The sequence below is a fragment of the Cololabis saira genome, chromosome 14 (assembly GCF_033807715.1).
Source record: "Cololabis saira isolate AMF1-May2022 chromosome 14, fColSai1.1, whole genome shotgun sequence".
Taxonomy (NCBI): domain Eukaryota; kingdom Metazoa; phylum Chordata; class Actinopteri; order Beloniformes; family Belonidae; genus Cololabis; species Cololabis saira.
The window spans coordinates 6,888,242-6,901,519 of NC_084600.1; the positions used below are offsets into that span (position 1 = coordinate 6,888,242).

Below are 13,278 nucleotides of genomic sequence, written 5' to 3' on the forward strand. Positions count from 1 at the left end.
GTTTCACAGAGATGCCATCTGACAAATAATAGTCCTGAAGAATTATTTTTAAATTGGAAATTGTACAAATAATTTGCAGAAAATGTGAAGGAATGAACCTGTACAGGAGTGAAGGTAACTGAAGCTGGCTGATTTAATTAGCATCGTGGACACCTGATTGGGAACATTTACACACCCAGACTGATATTCAATCATCAATTTATGTCAATCAACTGAAGAATAATGTAAAGGAATGGCAATCTCAGTGTTAATTACAGGTCAGGCTGACACTTTTCACAGTTTGTAGCTAAGGAACACTGCTGACTGTTAACATGGGGCAGCCTTTTTTTGTGAAAAATACCTATGTGAATAACCTGGGGTTTAAGAGGCTGTAGTATTGCTGGTATGACACAGAAAGAAGGGTCTAAGTTCTGCACCCAGAGGTGCAATTGCCAGAAAAGCACCCTGTAAGGTACACAAACTGTTGTAACGGCACTTACCATGTACTTTTGTTTCATTGTAAAGCATTAAAATATCACTTTCAGATTCATTTAAAGGTATATTTGATTACTAATAGGAGCTGCTGTCCACTTTTAAAGCTAGAAAATGATCACGAGCAAAGGATATGCATAACGATGCTTTTAATAACCTCAGGATTTAGGATTTAGGAACTCAAGTCCTTTTTATAAAATACTGAGCCTCTTTTTTTAGCTTTTAAATCTGTTAAACCGAGTGATATATATTTTATTGTAGAATTTTAAGACTAAAATGTTTTCATTTGCCAACTTATTTTTGGCACAAAAGACTTCCCCTGATGTAAAAATACTTTAATTTTGGTTTAGTTTAGGATGTATTGCTTGCTGCCGTGTTTTGGGTTTTTTCTGAACATAAAGGGGCCTTTTTTTCATTAATGTGGATAATTGGTCTTTCAAAGGTAGCCTAGAGAAAAAAAAGATTTAAAAAAAGCATTGGCTACACTGCTTGCACCACTTGGTTACAGCTGGAACAACAAAGTCTACATTTTAGGCACCAACCTCCTTGCTTTGTTAGGAAATACTACTTTTAAAGGCTTGTTTTTCTTATTTTTTACAAAAGCTCCTTTGAACCCCCCCTTTAATGTGATATTAAAACAATCATAGGACTGGGTTTTTGCTGAAAAGCTACAGAGCAGACTGCAGCATGCAGGGAGAGGAGGGGGGGTATTTTCACAGCAGTGCACAGACATCTTCATGGATTCCCCTCCGTGTATCTCCACTTCATTGGGCAGTCGGTAATCAGGGACAGTTTGTACATCCCACGTTCAAATCGTTCAAGGTGACGAGCCAGCTGATGCCTCTCTGGCCTTGAGGAACCGGGGGGGCAGCCTTCTGCTTTAAGATGCCCTCCCCGGACCCGAGCAGTGGCCCAATCGCCCTCCTTTCCAAGTCACCTGATTCATGTGCTGCCATTTTACACATAAGTTTGACTAAAGAGAGAGAGGGAGAGAGAGGAATCGTAATTGCCCTATCGGCACCCCGAAAATAGAAATACTCTCTTTTTGTGAGACGATTTGGGTAAAAAAAAAGAAAAAAGAAAAAAAGAGAAAAGCAGCCGAGCCGAGGCAGAGGACGGAGCGGAGCTGGATGCAGCGCCGGATGAGAGGGGGTTTGCGCTCGGATCGCTGCACACGTTCAGGACAGAAACCGGCTGAAGAGGAGGAGAAGGTGGAAAGGACAATGCTGTTCCGTGTGGGGAAAACGAGTCTCCGCTCATAGGTGGATGCTGCACCGATTTTCCCAACATCTCCATTCACCAGCGGGCGTTTCTAGATCGCTGACATCGTGGTTAGGACGCAGCATCTCCCTCAGCTTCAGGGATCCATCCTAGCGCACTTACATTGTCTCACACCCGCTCACTGACCAGCATCTGGTACAGGCCGCTCCATTTTTTTATTTTTTATTTTTTAAAGCTTCTCTTTTTAGACATTTGTGTTTTGGGACTGATTTTTGAAGCGCTTCTCTGGGTGTGACGGTCTTTTGCATTTTTTGTTGGCCGCCGCATGAATTCTCCCACCGGATCCTCGTCGGTGTACGCTCCTGCTGCTGCTCCTGTCTTCCTCCTCCTCCTCCTCTTCCTCCACCTCCTCCGGCCGACTCTCGCAGAGGGCACTACCCTCCTCCCTGCCACCAAAGACATTTTGATCCCCGGTTCCCCCCACCCGGACATCACTCCGCCTGCCTCCCCGTCCACCACCACCACCACCACCACCACCACCACCTCCTCTTCCTCCTCCTCCTCCTCCTCCTCCTCCTCCTCCTCCTCCTCCTCCTCCTCCTGCGTAACATGTCGGGACAGTCTCTGACGGACCGGATCGCCGCGGCGCAGCACAGCATGACCGGGTCTGCCATCAGCAAAGCCGTCTGCAAGGCCACGACGCATGAAGTCAGCGGACCCAAGAAGAAACACCTTGACTGTAGGTTAAGCATGCCATCACTGCCCCCTCCGGTGTACAACCGCCTGCATGCATCTCCTCACAAAGGACAGCATCTGTTCTGCTCCCTCCGTTTATGATTGCAGCCCATTTAATTAGGCATCACATTCCCTCAGATCTGATGGGGTTTATGCAACAAAGAGCGCGCTCGGCAACGTGTCCGAGCGTCGGTCCATTTTAACACAGGTCTATGGGCATGTCATCCAGGGGAAGTAGGCCACTCTGGCACGGGCTGATCGTATTGAAAGCGTCCGTTTTATAGCGTGGGCCTATCCATTATTAACGCCACGATCAGCAGCGGCAGCGGCGGCTCGATCCCCGGAGACGCGCCGGGACAGAATGTGCGTTAACCGAGCATCATCCCCGGCCTGCGCCTTCGCCTTCCCACAATCCCACATTCAAGTTCACTGTCACGTCCTCTGGAGCGTTGTGATGGATGTGTGTCCCGCTGTCAGTGCGTGGAGCCGGGAGAGCAGGGCATGTGGTGTTACTGTTCCTCCATGGGCGGACAATGAGGCGTAAAAGCGCAGCGCCTTCTTTATCTTCACATCCTCACAATGATTTCCATCCGCACCTGCAAGAGGTTTCACCACTAGACTAGAGGGCTGCTGTTGGTAGGTTAGTGGCTCTGCTTCTCTATAAAACCACTTGGCATGGGCGATAAAAAGCTTGGCCCAGGCAGAGGGAGGGATGGACGTGCAGGCTCCAGGGCTAGATGGCTCATCCAGGGGAAAATGTGGATAAAATCGGTCTTATAGAGGCACAAGACAAGAGGCCAAACAGTTGAGAGTCAGTCATCCAGCTGTACACTCAAACCAGCCGGTGAGTTTGGCATCCCATCCCCAGCAGAGGCAGAACCGGGGTGTTGGAGCTCCTTTACTTCCAAACCTGAACAGGGATGTGCAGCTTTACTGCTTTTCCCAAGTAAAACCAACACAAAAAGCCACTATTGCAGAGAGCACCCCTGCAGGGTGTCTAAATGGAACCAGAGGCAAGTTTGTAGTGTGTTTAAGTAATTACTGCTCCCTTGATTTCATACTAATCTTATCTTGATGGTGACAAGCACTAAAAGTTAATTATTAAGGTTTTAAGTGGTGTTAATGTTGAGCCTCTTTGTGAGGCTATTGTTCTACAATTGGGTTGCTGCAGATAGGAGCTGGGACATTTCTGCAGCGAACTCACTCTGATTTCATTGGAAAAAATTAGAGCCAGTAGATTAAGTTGAATGAAGTATTGCACTAAGTGGGAAGAATAATAAAATAAATTGCATTAAGTGGCTTGCAGTACAATTGGTTAATTACTGGGAACATTGAAGCTATGCAGATATTAAATGTGTCCACTCCAGCACCTGCATGAGTGGGGCATCTAAATAAAAACTGCGAGCAGGTGTCGTAAAGCACAGAAGCAAATCTCTTACGTGACAAATTTCCATCGGTTACATTAATTTCATTCAGCTGTTTCTCCCAGAACGAACCAGTTTCTTTCTGCCTATTCTGGTTTGTCAGGTAGACGAGAGATTCATAGCTCCCTAACAAAAATACACCTGGTTCACTTCATCCCAGGGAAGCTTCATTTGCACTTTTGGCTGAGTAAGTGTTTTGTACGTGAAGCACGCAGATGCAGCTGTCCTAGTGGAGATCTGACATACTCAGGTTGTACTTGGTAGGTGAGGAGAGGATGAGGCAGGAAATGTGGCTCCGATCAGAAGGTCAGGAGGTCTGATCCTGACTGGCTGAGATGATCTCTGCGGGGAAGTTAAGCACTCCCAACGAGCTCTGATGAGTCAGCTGTGAGTAATCTCAGGGCTGATTGCACTTAGACCCATGGCGTCTTCGTGAACCCATCACTAAAAGCAAACAGGGTCTCAAAGAGCGGCACAAGAGACACCGGGGCAGTGGAGAGGTTATGAAACGCCTCGGCAAGACTGACGACGACAAGATGAAACAAAACCAACGTAGCAAGCGTCGTTGGAGAAGACTCACTTTATGTTGAAAGGCAAATAAGTTCATTTGAGCATGCTCAAATTCTCAAAGGTCAAAGGCGTTCTGCCAGGAGTCGGGAAACATTTGTGAACCTATCAAAAAGATTTTTTAAATTTTCATCACATTTGTGCAAATAGTCGATTTGGAGAGCAAAAGATATGCAACACATTTGATGCAGGATTAGTATTTTACAATCATCAGTATTCCAACAGTGACCAGTGCAGAGAAGAAGTTTTGGCCTTTCATATCGGCAGCTTATGAATTTAAACACTGAAACTGATCGGTTGTGTATTTATTCATTTAGATTACATTTAAAAAAACAGACTTTCTGGACAGCGTTTTTTGAATCCGTTCGCTTCATCTCAGAGGTTTGTTATTTATCCATCCTCAGCAGGAAACACATCAAGTAAATATGAACTGCGCTGCTTTTTCTCAAAATGCAATGCATAATAAATCAAATGCAAAGCTGCTCACTGAAGCTATTCTGATTGAGCTAACCCGGGTCTGTTTTTTGTTTTAGATGTAGTCTGGCTATGTTGAAGGGAAATGTCGATTATTTTACACCAATAGCAGATGATGATGATGGCAGCGGACGGAGGAATGGAAATGAACAGTAATCAGGCCAGAAATGACCTTCTGGCATCAGCACACCCCCACGTCAGTGCGTTACTCAGCATACGACTGCTCTGCTCGTGTGTCACAGCAGTGACGGTCACGTTGTTCTCGGGGTTTTTACAAAAGCGCCGGCATTTGTTGGGACACATAATGAGCTTTTTACGCTGCACTTTTAGCCTCTCTGCCAAATTAACTGTAAGACAACGGAGAGAGAAACACACGTAGCAACGGACGGACACAAACAATCGATGACGAAGCTTTGCCTCACAGGCAGCCTGTCAATGCAGTAATGTACTTAATGGAAACCACTTACTCCCACATATGTGTCATTTTAATGACCCCGTCTTGCAGTGCGATCTCATGCCCTCAATATTCTTTAATTTTATCTGAAGCCAAGGTCTTGGAAAAGAGTGAATAAAGTTTTTATTGCTTTTTACAGTAAGTCTCTTTATGAGCAGAAATCCCCTCAGTCACGCTCACTTTCAGACGCTGACCTCTTACTTTATCCTAACTAGCATTAAACGTGCTGGATTTGACTTGATAATACCATTCTGTCAGATGCGGGAGTCATAAATCTCATTTCTCATCGGGTTATTGATTTATTGTATTTTAAACATGGAGTGTGAGTTATCACCAGTCACAGTTGGCTATCATGTAATCAATAGTCCATCACCGCCACCCCTCGTCTGCATCGCTGCACGGCGGTGGTTAAGACCCATCTGATGTGGTTGAAGGTGGATATGATGGTGGAATTATCTGGCATGAGGCGCTCTATCATTTTGAAGTTACTGTATTAAGTCCAAGTGATTGTTTTGTAATGAATCGCCTAAAAATGAGAAATCCAGCACTTCCAGGTCGTTTGCTTTGCTGGCTGGTCACCGGCTTTGTTTGCTGCGTGACACTGGGCAGGTTGTAAATCATAACTTCAGAGCTGCTCTGCTGAAAACCGCTGTCTGCTTTGATGCTGCGTGCTTATATCACGGGTAGTAGGCGTCGTAAAGCTCATCAGCTCATACCTGCAGCTGGAGTCTCTGCAATCCTCAACAATCTGCAGCATTCAGTCTGAATCCACTGTCGGACTCCAGAGAAATCCAGCTACAAGACATGCATTAGATACCAAATAAGCACCCGTAATGGCTTTATTTTACTCCTATTATTATGCAAACATATCCAATGCACTTTCCTTTCCAGATGTTAGACACATGCCCACTTAAAGCAGGGGACAAATATCACGCCATCAATGCAGCATGAGGGTGTGACAGTCACAGGAAAGACTTTTATCAATACTCTTTTACTTATTATTGACTGTTCTAGTCCTGCTGAAGCTTTCACAATCACCGAAATGAGCTGCTACGGCTTTAGGTGTCGTCAGCATGCATCACGTGTGTAACCATGGTACCAAGGAGGAGTTATTTGTATCTACATTTCAGCAGGTGCAGGATACACACCTACAGCTCAACAGTTGTCCTCTGACACTGGATCCAGTTTTCTCAGAAACTTCACATAATCTTTCCCTCCTCGTCTCTGTCAGAAGGTTTGCTTCCACTCTCACTTTAATTTCTTAAGTCCTCGCGATTGTACATTGTTTTTGTGGCTCATTGCAATTCTTTATCGCCGGCTGTCGAATACACATTATGATTTCATCCCATCTGATCATTTATCATCAATTACCCCCTCAGTCGGTTCATTGTCTTGTTCAAGACTTGCCATTTTCCAAATGTCAGTCATGTACGTGTCAGCTAAGATCCTACCACTGGATGCATCACTTTAGACATTATTGGGGCAGAATTATGAAGAATAATACTTTATAGAGGAAGGGATGTTAAACGTGCAGTTAACAGACTAAATGAAGCATTTCTACAGTTACTGCACACATATAAACTGTTTTACTATCAAAAGAAGAGGCTCAGTTAGGTTTGTAAAACTTCCCTTGTCAGTGAGAATGTAAACACTAATGTTCCCAGACTTTGCAGACTACAGCTCTGTATATATGTGTATATACCGGGCCAGGAGCAGCAGCACACACGTGTCATTTTACAAGGACTCCGTAAATCTCCGCGGTTTAACAGATGCCTCACGCACTTTTCATCCGGAGCGTTTGCCAGGAACCATAAAGAACCGGGGACATTGTTCAGCCTGCCCGGCTGCTGTGACGGGTACATGTTTCTGCGATGTAAATACAAGATGATGTTTTTGTCTGGGAAAAAAACCCCCGTGTTCTGCCATTTTTTGCTGCTTTGCCAAAAAATGCTACCTAATGGTTCTCTACCTTTGTAGAGCTACAATTTTATTGTGTTTTACTCCCTAAACCACGTCCTTTTCCCCCAAGAGATCCTTGTCTCTTGCCAGGCCGTCATTGTAAATAAGAATGTTCTTAATGACCTTCCTGGTTAAATAAAGGTGAATAGCCGAATGAATATCAAATAAAGCGATAGAATTGTTTTTTTTTCTCTCTTTATCGTATAATTTTCACAAGGTGTAATGCGATTCATGTCATGGGTAGTGTATTTTGAAGGATCAAATACTCGACATCCCATATTATCCTTTTTACATCGTGCAGGAAATGATTGGCGTCGCAATCAAACTTTGAAAATCGACTGTGCGCATGCGCAGAACCTCAAAGTAGCATTTTCTGGCAGGGAGCAATGATTGGCAGAACACCGGGTCTTGTGTGAACTTGCTGGAGTGGACGTTTCCTGGTGCTGATCCTGGAGCCCGGCCCGGCCCGGCCCGGCCCGGCCCGGCCCGGCCCGGCGTGCAGCGCGCCACCGCGCGGCCCTTCCTTCCGAGATGTGCTCCACATTTGATTTGAGGGGATAAATTAACATGTCAGATGAGTAAATGTTGGAGAGGGGGGGCAGTTATCTCAGTTTAATTAACAAAGCTGCTCTGGAGGGAGGCTCAGTCATTACTCACTGGTTCAAATGTGTGTCGGTTAAGTTGATTACACTGGGAGAGGCTTGACCTTGTAATGCGTGTTCCCATCTTTGGAGATGATGCGTGGACTTTCCACGCGGACGTGTGGGTGGATTAGTAGGATTACAGCTCCGACACGGGTTTATGACAGAGCAGCTCTGGTTTGCATCCATCTGTCTCTGTTATTAAAACAATGGTCCGGTTATGGATCTGTGTGCAGTTGTGGAGTCAGGGTGAGCGCAGACGTCGATACGACCCCAGTCGTCGTGGTTGTTCTCTCATTGATTCAGAAACACTCTCTCCCAGGATACAAATGAGCATTCTGCTGTGTGGCTGCTCCTTTTACCAATAGTTACTTACAGTAAGTTAGCAGAGTTGTAGAGGAGGAACAGCCGTGGCCCCGCTCCCGCTCCTGCAGGATTTATAACTCCCTCTCACAGTTTTCTCTCCATCCCGATAGTGTTTCACGCTGGTTTTCTCTGTCCTCCAGACCTGATTCACTGCACCAATGAGCTGAACGTCAGCATCCCCCACCTGGCAGACACGCTGCTGGAGCGCACAGCCAGCAACAGCTGGATCGTGGTTTTCAAAGCGCTCATCACCACACACCACCTCATGATGTACGGCAGCGAGGTGAGTGCACAAGTCACACAATAAAAGCTGGGCTGAATTATTGATATTGTGTTCATTCATCCAAGGGCATACATTTGCTTTTCTCCTTGGTGGGGACATGTATGCATCCCCTATAACAGAGGTGTCCTGCATGTTTGAGATGTTTCCCTGCACCTACACACTCGTCTAAAGGATCATCAACACTTGTCATCAAAGTATAACAAGTCTGTTAATGACAGTCATTAGTGTGAGGTAGGGATGGGCGGTATGGACTAAAAAATGTATCACGATAATTTCTGGCATTTATCCCGATAACGATAAAAATGACGATAAAAAAAATACCAATTCAACTCCACCTTTGTAACTATAAATCTATCACCACATTCAGTCTTTGGAGCCAAATCCCTGCTCTAAAAGATACTAAATGCTACTAAACTACACCAATTAAATTGAATTAATAAAAACCAATTAAATGAGTACACCTGTACTGCAAAACTAATGACTCAAATGAAACAAGTTTGAAATGTAAGAACAGATTCAACATTTATTCAAACTGTATGGCTTAAACAGTGGGATAACAGTGAAACAGCAAAAGTACCATCGTCCTTCAAGTTTTCCTAGCTTATAAAATCACAAAGTAGAAAAAAATACAGCCTGATAAATAAAGAAACAGGACAAATAAATAAAAGTTCACTGAAAATAAAATCCTATCAGTGATGACTTCTAATATAAATGTGCAAATTAACCTGTGGTTGGAATATTTTTTCGTAATAGTCAAACGTTATATAAAAATGTAACAACCATTTCCTTCTGTTTTTGCAGACTCTGCACATAATAGATGATGTTTGCTCCTCGTCTCTCTTTTTAAATCCAAACCAGTTCCAGATAACGGAGCTGGAGCCTCGTTTAACAACGAGCTCCTCGCTCTCAGATCCTCCTTCCGCCATGTTTGTTACACAAAAACCTCATCAATTTATCCTTTTTACCACGAGAAGACAAATTCTTACCGTGGGGAATTTTTTTTGACGGTAAATCGTGAACGGTAAAATATCACCCATTCCTAGTATGAGGGTTGACCTGCAGGAGATCTGGACACTCCTGCCCCATCACGTCATAAAGGATCTCCTTTAGCATCTTATAAGGGATTAACATCAAATAAGTTAACATTAGTTGCATATTTTAAGTCCAATTATGAATATAACAATGTTAAAGAGTGAATGATATCATGTTAAATAAAAATGAGGACTGACAAATCAGTAAGACGGTACGTTGTAAGACAGTAAGACACTTTGGTGCCGTCAGAAGGAAAAGTTCAATATGTCAACATGTCAATAAAGCAGGCTCTGCAGGCTGATCAGTTTCTTGCAGTTTTTCTGACAGTTTTAACAGTTTTAAGTGGCTCTCTGAGGGACTGTAGAGCCGTCTGGTACAGCTCAGTCTGGTTTAGAATGGTTTAGAATGGTCCAGTCCATTCAGGTGAGCATTTCCACCACGGCACATGCGTGGCGTCATAGCAGTGCCAAGACAACCAAAGTAGAACTACTAACAACAATGTGGGTCACGGTGACGTGTTGTGTCCGCTGGGGGGCTGGATGTTGGTGGGGACATGTCCCCACTGTCCAGGCTAGTTCTACACCCCTGCATACATCTACACCCCTCTCCTAATTCCAGGTGTCTTGGTTTACTTCAGTTAAGTGGACACGTTTTAGGAAGCAAAGCACGTCTCGTGTGCATCAGTTGGTGTGTGTGTGTGAGTGCGAGGACGCTTTCAACCAAGGCAAAAGGCACAAAACAGATACATTTCCCAAACAAGTCAACGCTCTTTGCGCACAAACATTAAAGAGAAAAAGAGGGACTGATGTGGCTATTTGGGAGACAGCTAAGCCCGACTTATTGATCTGCCCAGAAAAGGAAGGAGAAGAAAGCCTGACATACGGCTCACCGGGTCGGGGCGGCTTCCCCTCCAGCTCTCTCTGGCAGAGCGTCTTTGAAGCCGCGTCTGTAACAGTCCAACACGGAGCCATGCAGCGTCTTTAACAGTCCAACATGGAGCGACGCGGCGTCCCGCTGGCCTTTCAGTGCTCGGAACGACACCCGGCTCTGCTGATCCCTGCAGGACCAGCAAGCAAAACATCAATTCCATTTTATTTGTATAGCGTCTAATACAACAGATGTTGTCTCTAGACGCTTTCCAGAGATCCAGAACATAAACATAAACATGAACATAAACCCCCGAGCAATTATTACATAAACAATGGCAGGTAAAAACTCCCCTAGTGGGAGAAAAACCTTAAACCAAACAGTGGCAAAAAAACTCCCCTTTAGGAGGAAGAAACCTGGACCAGGACCTGGATCATAAGGGGGTAGAAACCTGGACCAGGACCTGGATCATAAGGGGGTAGAAACCTGGACCAGGACCTGGATCATAAGGGGGTAGAAACCTGGACCAGGACCTGGATCATAAGGGGGTAGAAACCTGGACCAGGACCTGGATCATAAGGGGGCCCTCCTGCCTTTGGGCCAGACTGGGGTCGTACATGGTGAAAGGTGAACGCCTGGGAGCGGGGGATGACGACGCCCTCAAAGCACCCAAGGTTTTCAGAGCTATCTCCGCTGGCCGTGTGAAACTGGGATGTCAAATAAGGAAAACAAATAAAAACAGGGTCTTTGCACTTAACAGAATTTCTTTTCATGTTCTGCAATATCAAACAGAAGTCCCAAGAGTCACCTGCCCTTGACGGTATCACAGCGGCTCATCTTTATTGCCATGGCAACTGGGACTTAATTAAACAAACATTAAACATGTGCTCAGTAGAAATTTAAATATAAGTGCAAATATAGAAAGGCAGACATCCACTTTATTAAGTAGCTATTATTTATAGCCTGTGCTTAGTTTTATTTTCCTCAAATTGTGAAAAATCTGGTGCTTACTTATTAATTTGGCACAAACATGCTGTTTTTTATGCTGGGAATGCTTTTTATTTGGTGTTTTTACAAATAAATGTTGAGTGGCTGACCTTCAGAGGATGTCTGAACGAGATGAAGGAGTCACAGAAGTGACAATCCTGAATAACCTCCGCCATTCAGGCCGGAGCATATTAGTCTTCTGACACAGGAAGATGTTAGTGGGTATTGGTTGGTTTTTGTTCATTATGAGGGGAGGTAATTCAAGCAGCAACACCGTCATTAAGCCTTTTTTCCGTAGAAAAGAATAAAGAAGAAGCAGCAGCAGAGAATTAGACAACTGCAGCGCGGTAATAAATTGTTTTCACTTTCCAGAAACTACAATAATGTGACCTCTCAGGTGTGGGTCTGAATGTTTAGTGATTTATTCCCCTACCACCCCTTCATCCTCCCACACCGGGCTAGGATTCGGGTTGAAGAGGACGGCAACCTTTAATGATGCTGAAATATTTGTTTAGAAGCACTGATATAGAAGTCCTCTTTTTTCTGGAGATGAAAACACCGTAATCATCACAGTGCTGCTTTAAACTCCCGGCTCCTCTGGGAGAGGCTTGTAAAGCTGCAGCGTTCACCCACAGATGCACTTTTATTACGCCTGACAGTCACGCTGCCCATGTTTCACTGCGGACATGACTGGATATTGTCGGGCACAGCATGAGATAAATCACTAACTTTGTCCTCTGCTTTTTCCCATCAGAGATTGATGCAGTACCTCGCCTCCAGAAACACGCTCTTCAACCTCAACAACTTTCTAGATAAGGCTGCATTACAAGGTGATTTAATGCCGTTTGGCGGTTTGTAGACTCAGCAGTGCTGTACGTCTAACAAAATGACTTTCTGTCCGACTCTCCCTGGCGTCGTAGCACTATCAATAAGCTGCTATTCAGAGCTATTTCAAAAGCTCCGGGACTGGAAAAGTCGCTGGAAATGGGACTTTTTTTTCTCTATTTTTTCTTTTCTTTGCTGGAAACCAAAACGTTGCTTAGCATGTAGATATGTATTCAAAAGGGAAAAACAGAGCAAGTGTTGGTTTGATGCATAAAGAGAGCTAGCATGTGTGTTAAAAACAATTAAAACAAACAGAAATGTCATTTTTAGCAGGATTTGGAACAAAGTCTCTAACTCTATCTCCTCTCCAGGATACAACATGTCCACTTTCATCAGACGCTACAGCCGCTACCTGAATGAAAAAGCCATGTCCTACAGACTAGCAGCAGTGGACTTCACAAAGATGAAGCGAGGGTAACACTCCTGCACACACACGTATTGATGACCTTGATGACTAGGGATGGGAATCCAGAACCGGTTCTTGTTCAGAACCGGTTCTTGTTCAGAACCGGTCCCCAGTGTTTCAATTCCTTGGAATAGTTTGCAAATTTTGCAAACGATTTGCTTTTTGATTCCATTGGGCACGAATGACATCAGCACACACGTTGCTAAGCAACATGCGTAAGCCAACAGTCAACAGTAAACATGGGCCCAAGCGATACAAATGATCGACAGTCTGGTTACATTTCAGTAAAAAAGAGGACAACAGGGAAAGTTAAGTGGTTATATCGTCGAAGGGAAAAAATCCTTCCATCATGCCATAAACATTTGTGCAAACAGCAACCAATAACAATCAATGAATGTCAAGTTTTGGATCCGCTCCGGACCAACGACAGTAATTCTCAACCCAGCAGCAACGTTAGCATGTCCTGGGCTTACAGGACTGTCTCAGAAAATTAGAATATTGTGATT

The 13,278-nt window shown here is 44.5% G+C and overlaps 1 protein-coding gene across 4 annotated transcripts in view; it reads left to right on the plus strand.

The window, feature by feature from the left end:
* The first annotated feature begins 1,444 nt into the window (after positions 1-1,444).
* The window catches only part of LOC133459507 (phosphatidylinositol-binding clathrin assembly protein-like), a 34,563-nt gene continuing 22,729 nt past the window's right edge, over positions 1,445-13,278 (plus strand). For all 4 annotated transcript variants that reach the window (XM_061739513.1, XM_061739514.1, XM_061739515.1 and 1 more), the window contains exons 1-4: positions 1,445-2,431; positions 8,453-8,595; positions 12,236-12,311; positions 12,678-12,780. In XM_061739513.1, the coding sequence (XP_061595497.1) occupies positions 2,302-2,431; positions 8,453-8,595; positions 12,236-12,311; positions 12,678-12,780 (452 nt within the window). In that variant the 5' untranslated portion in view covers positions 1,445-2,301. The remainder of the gene's footprint in view (positions 2,432-8,452; positions 8,596-12,235; positions 12,312-12,677; positions 12,781-13,278) is intronic.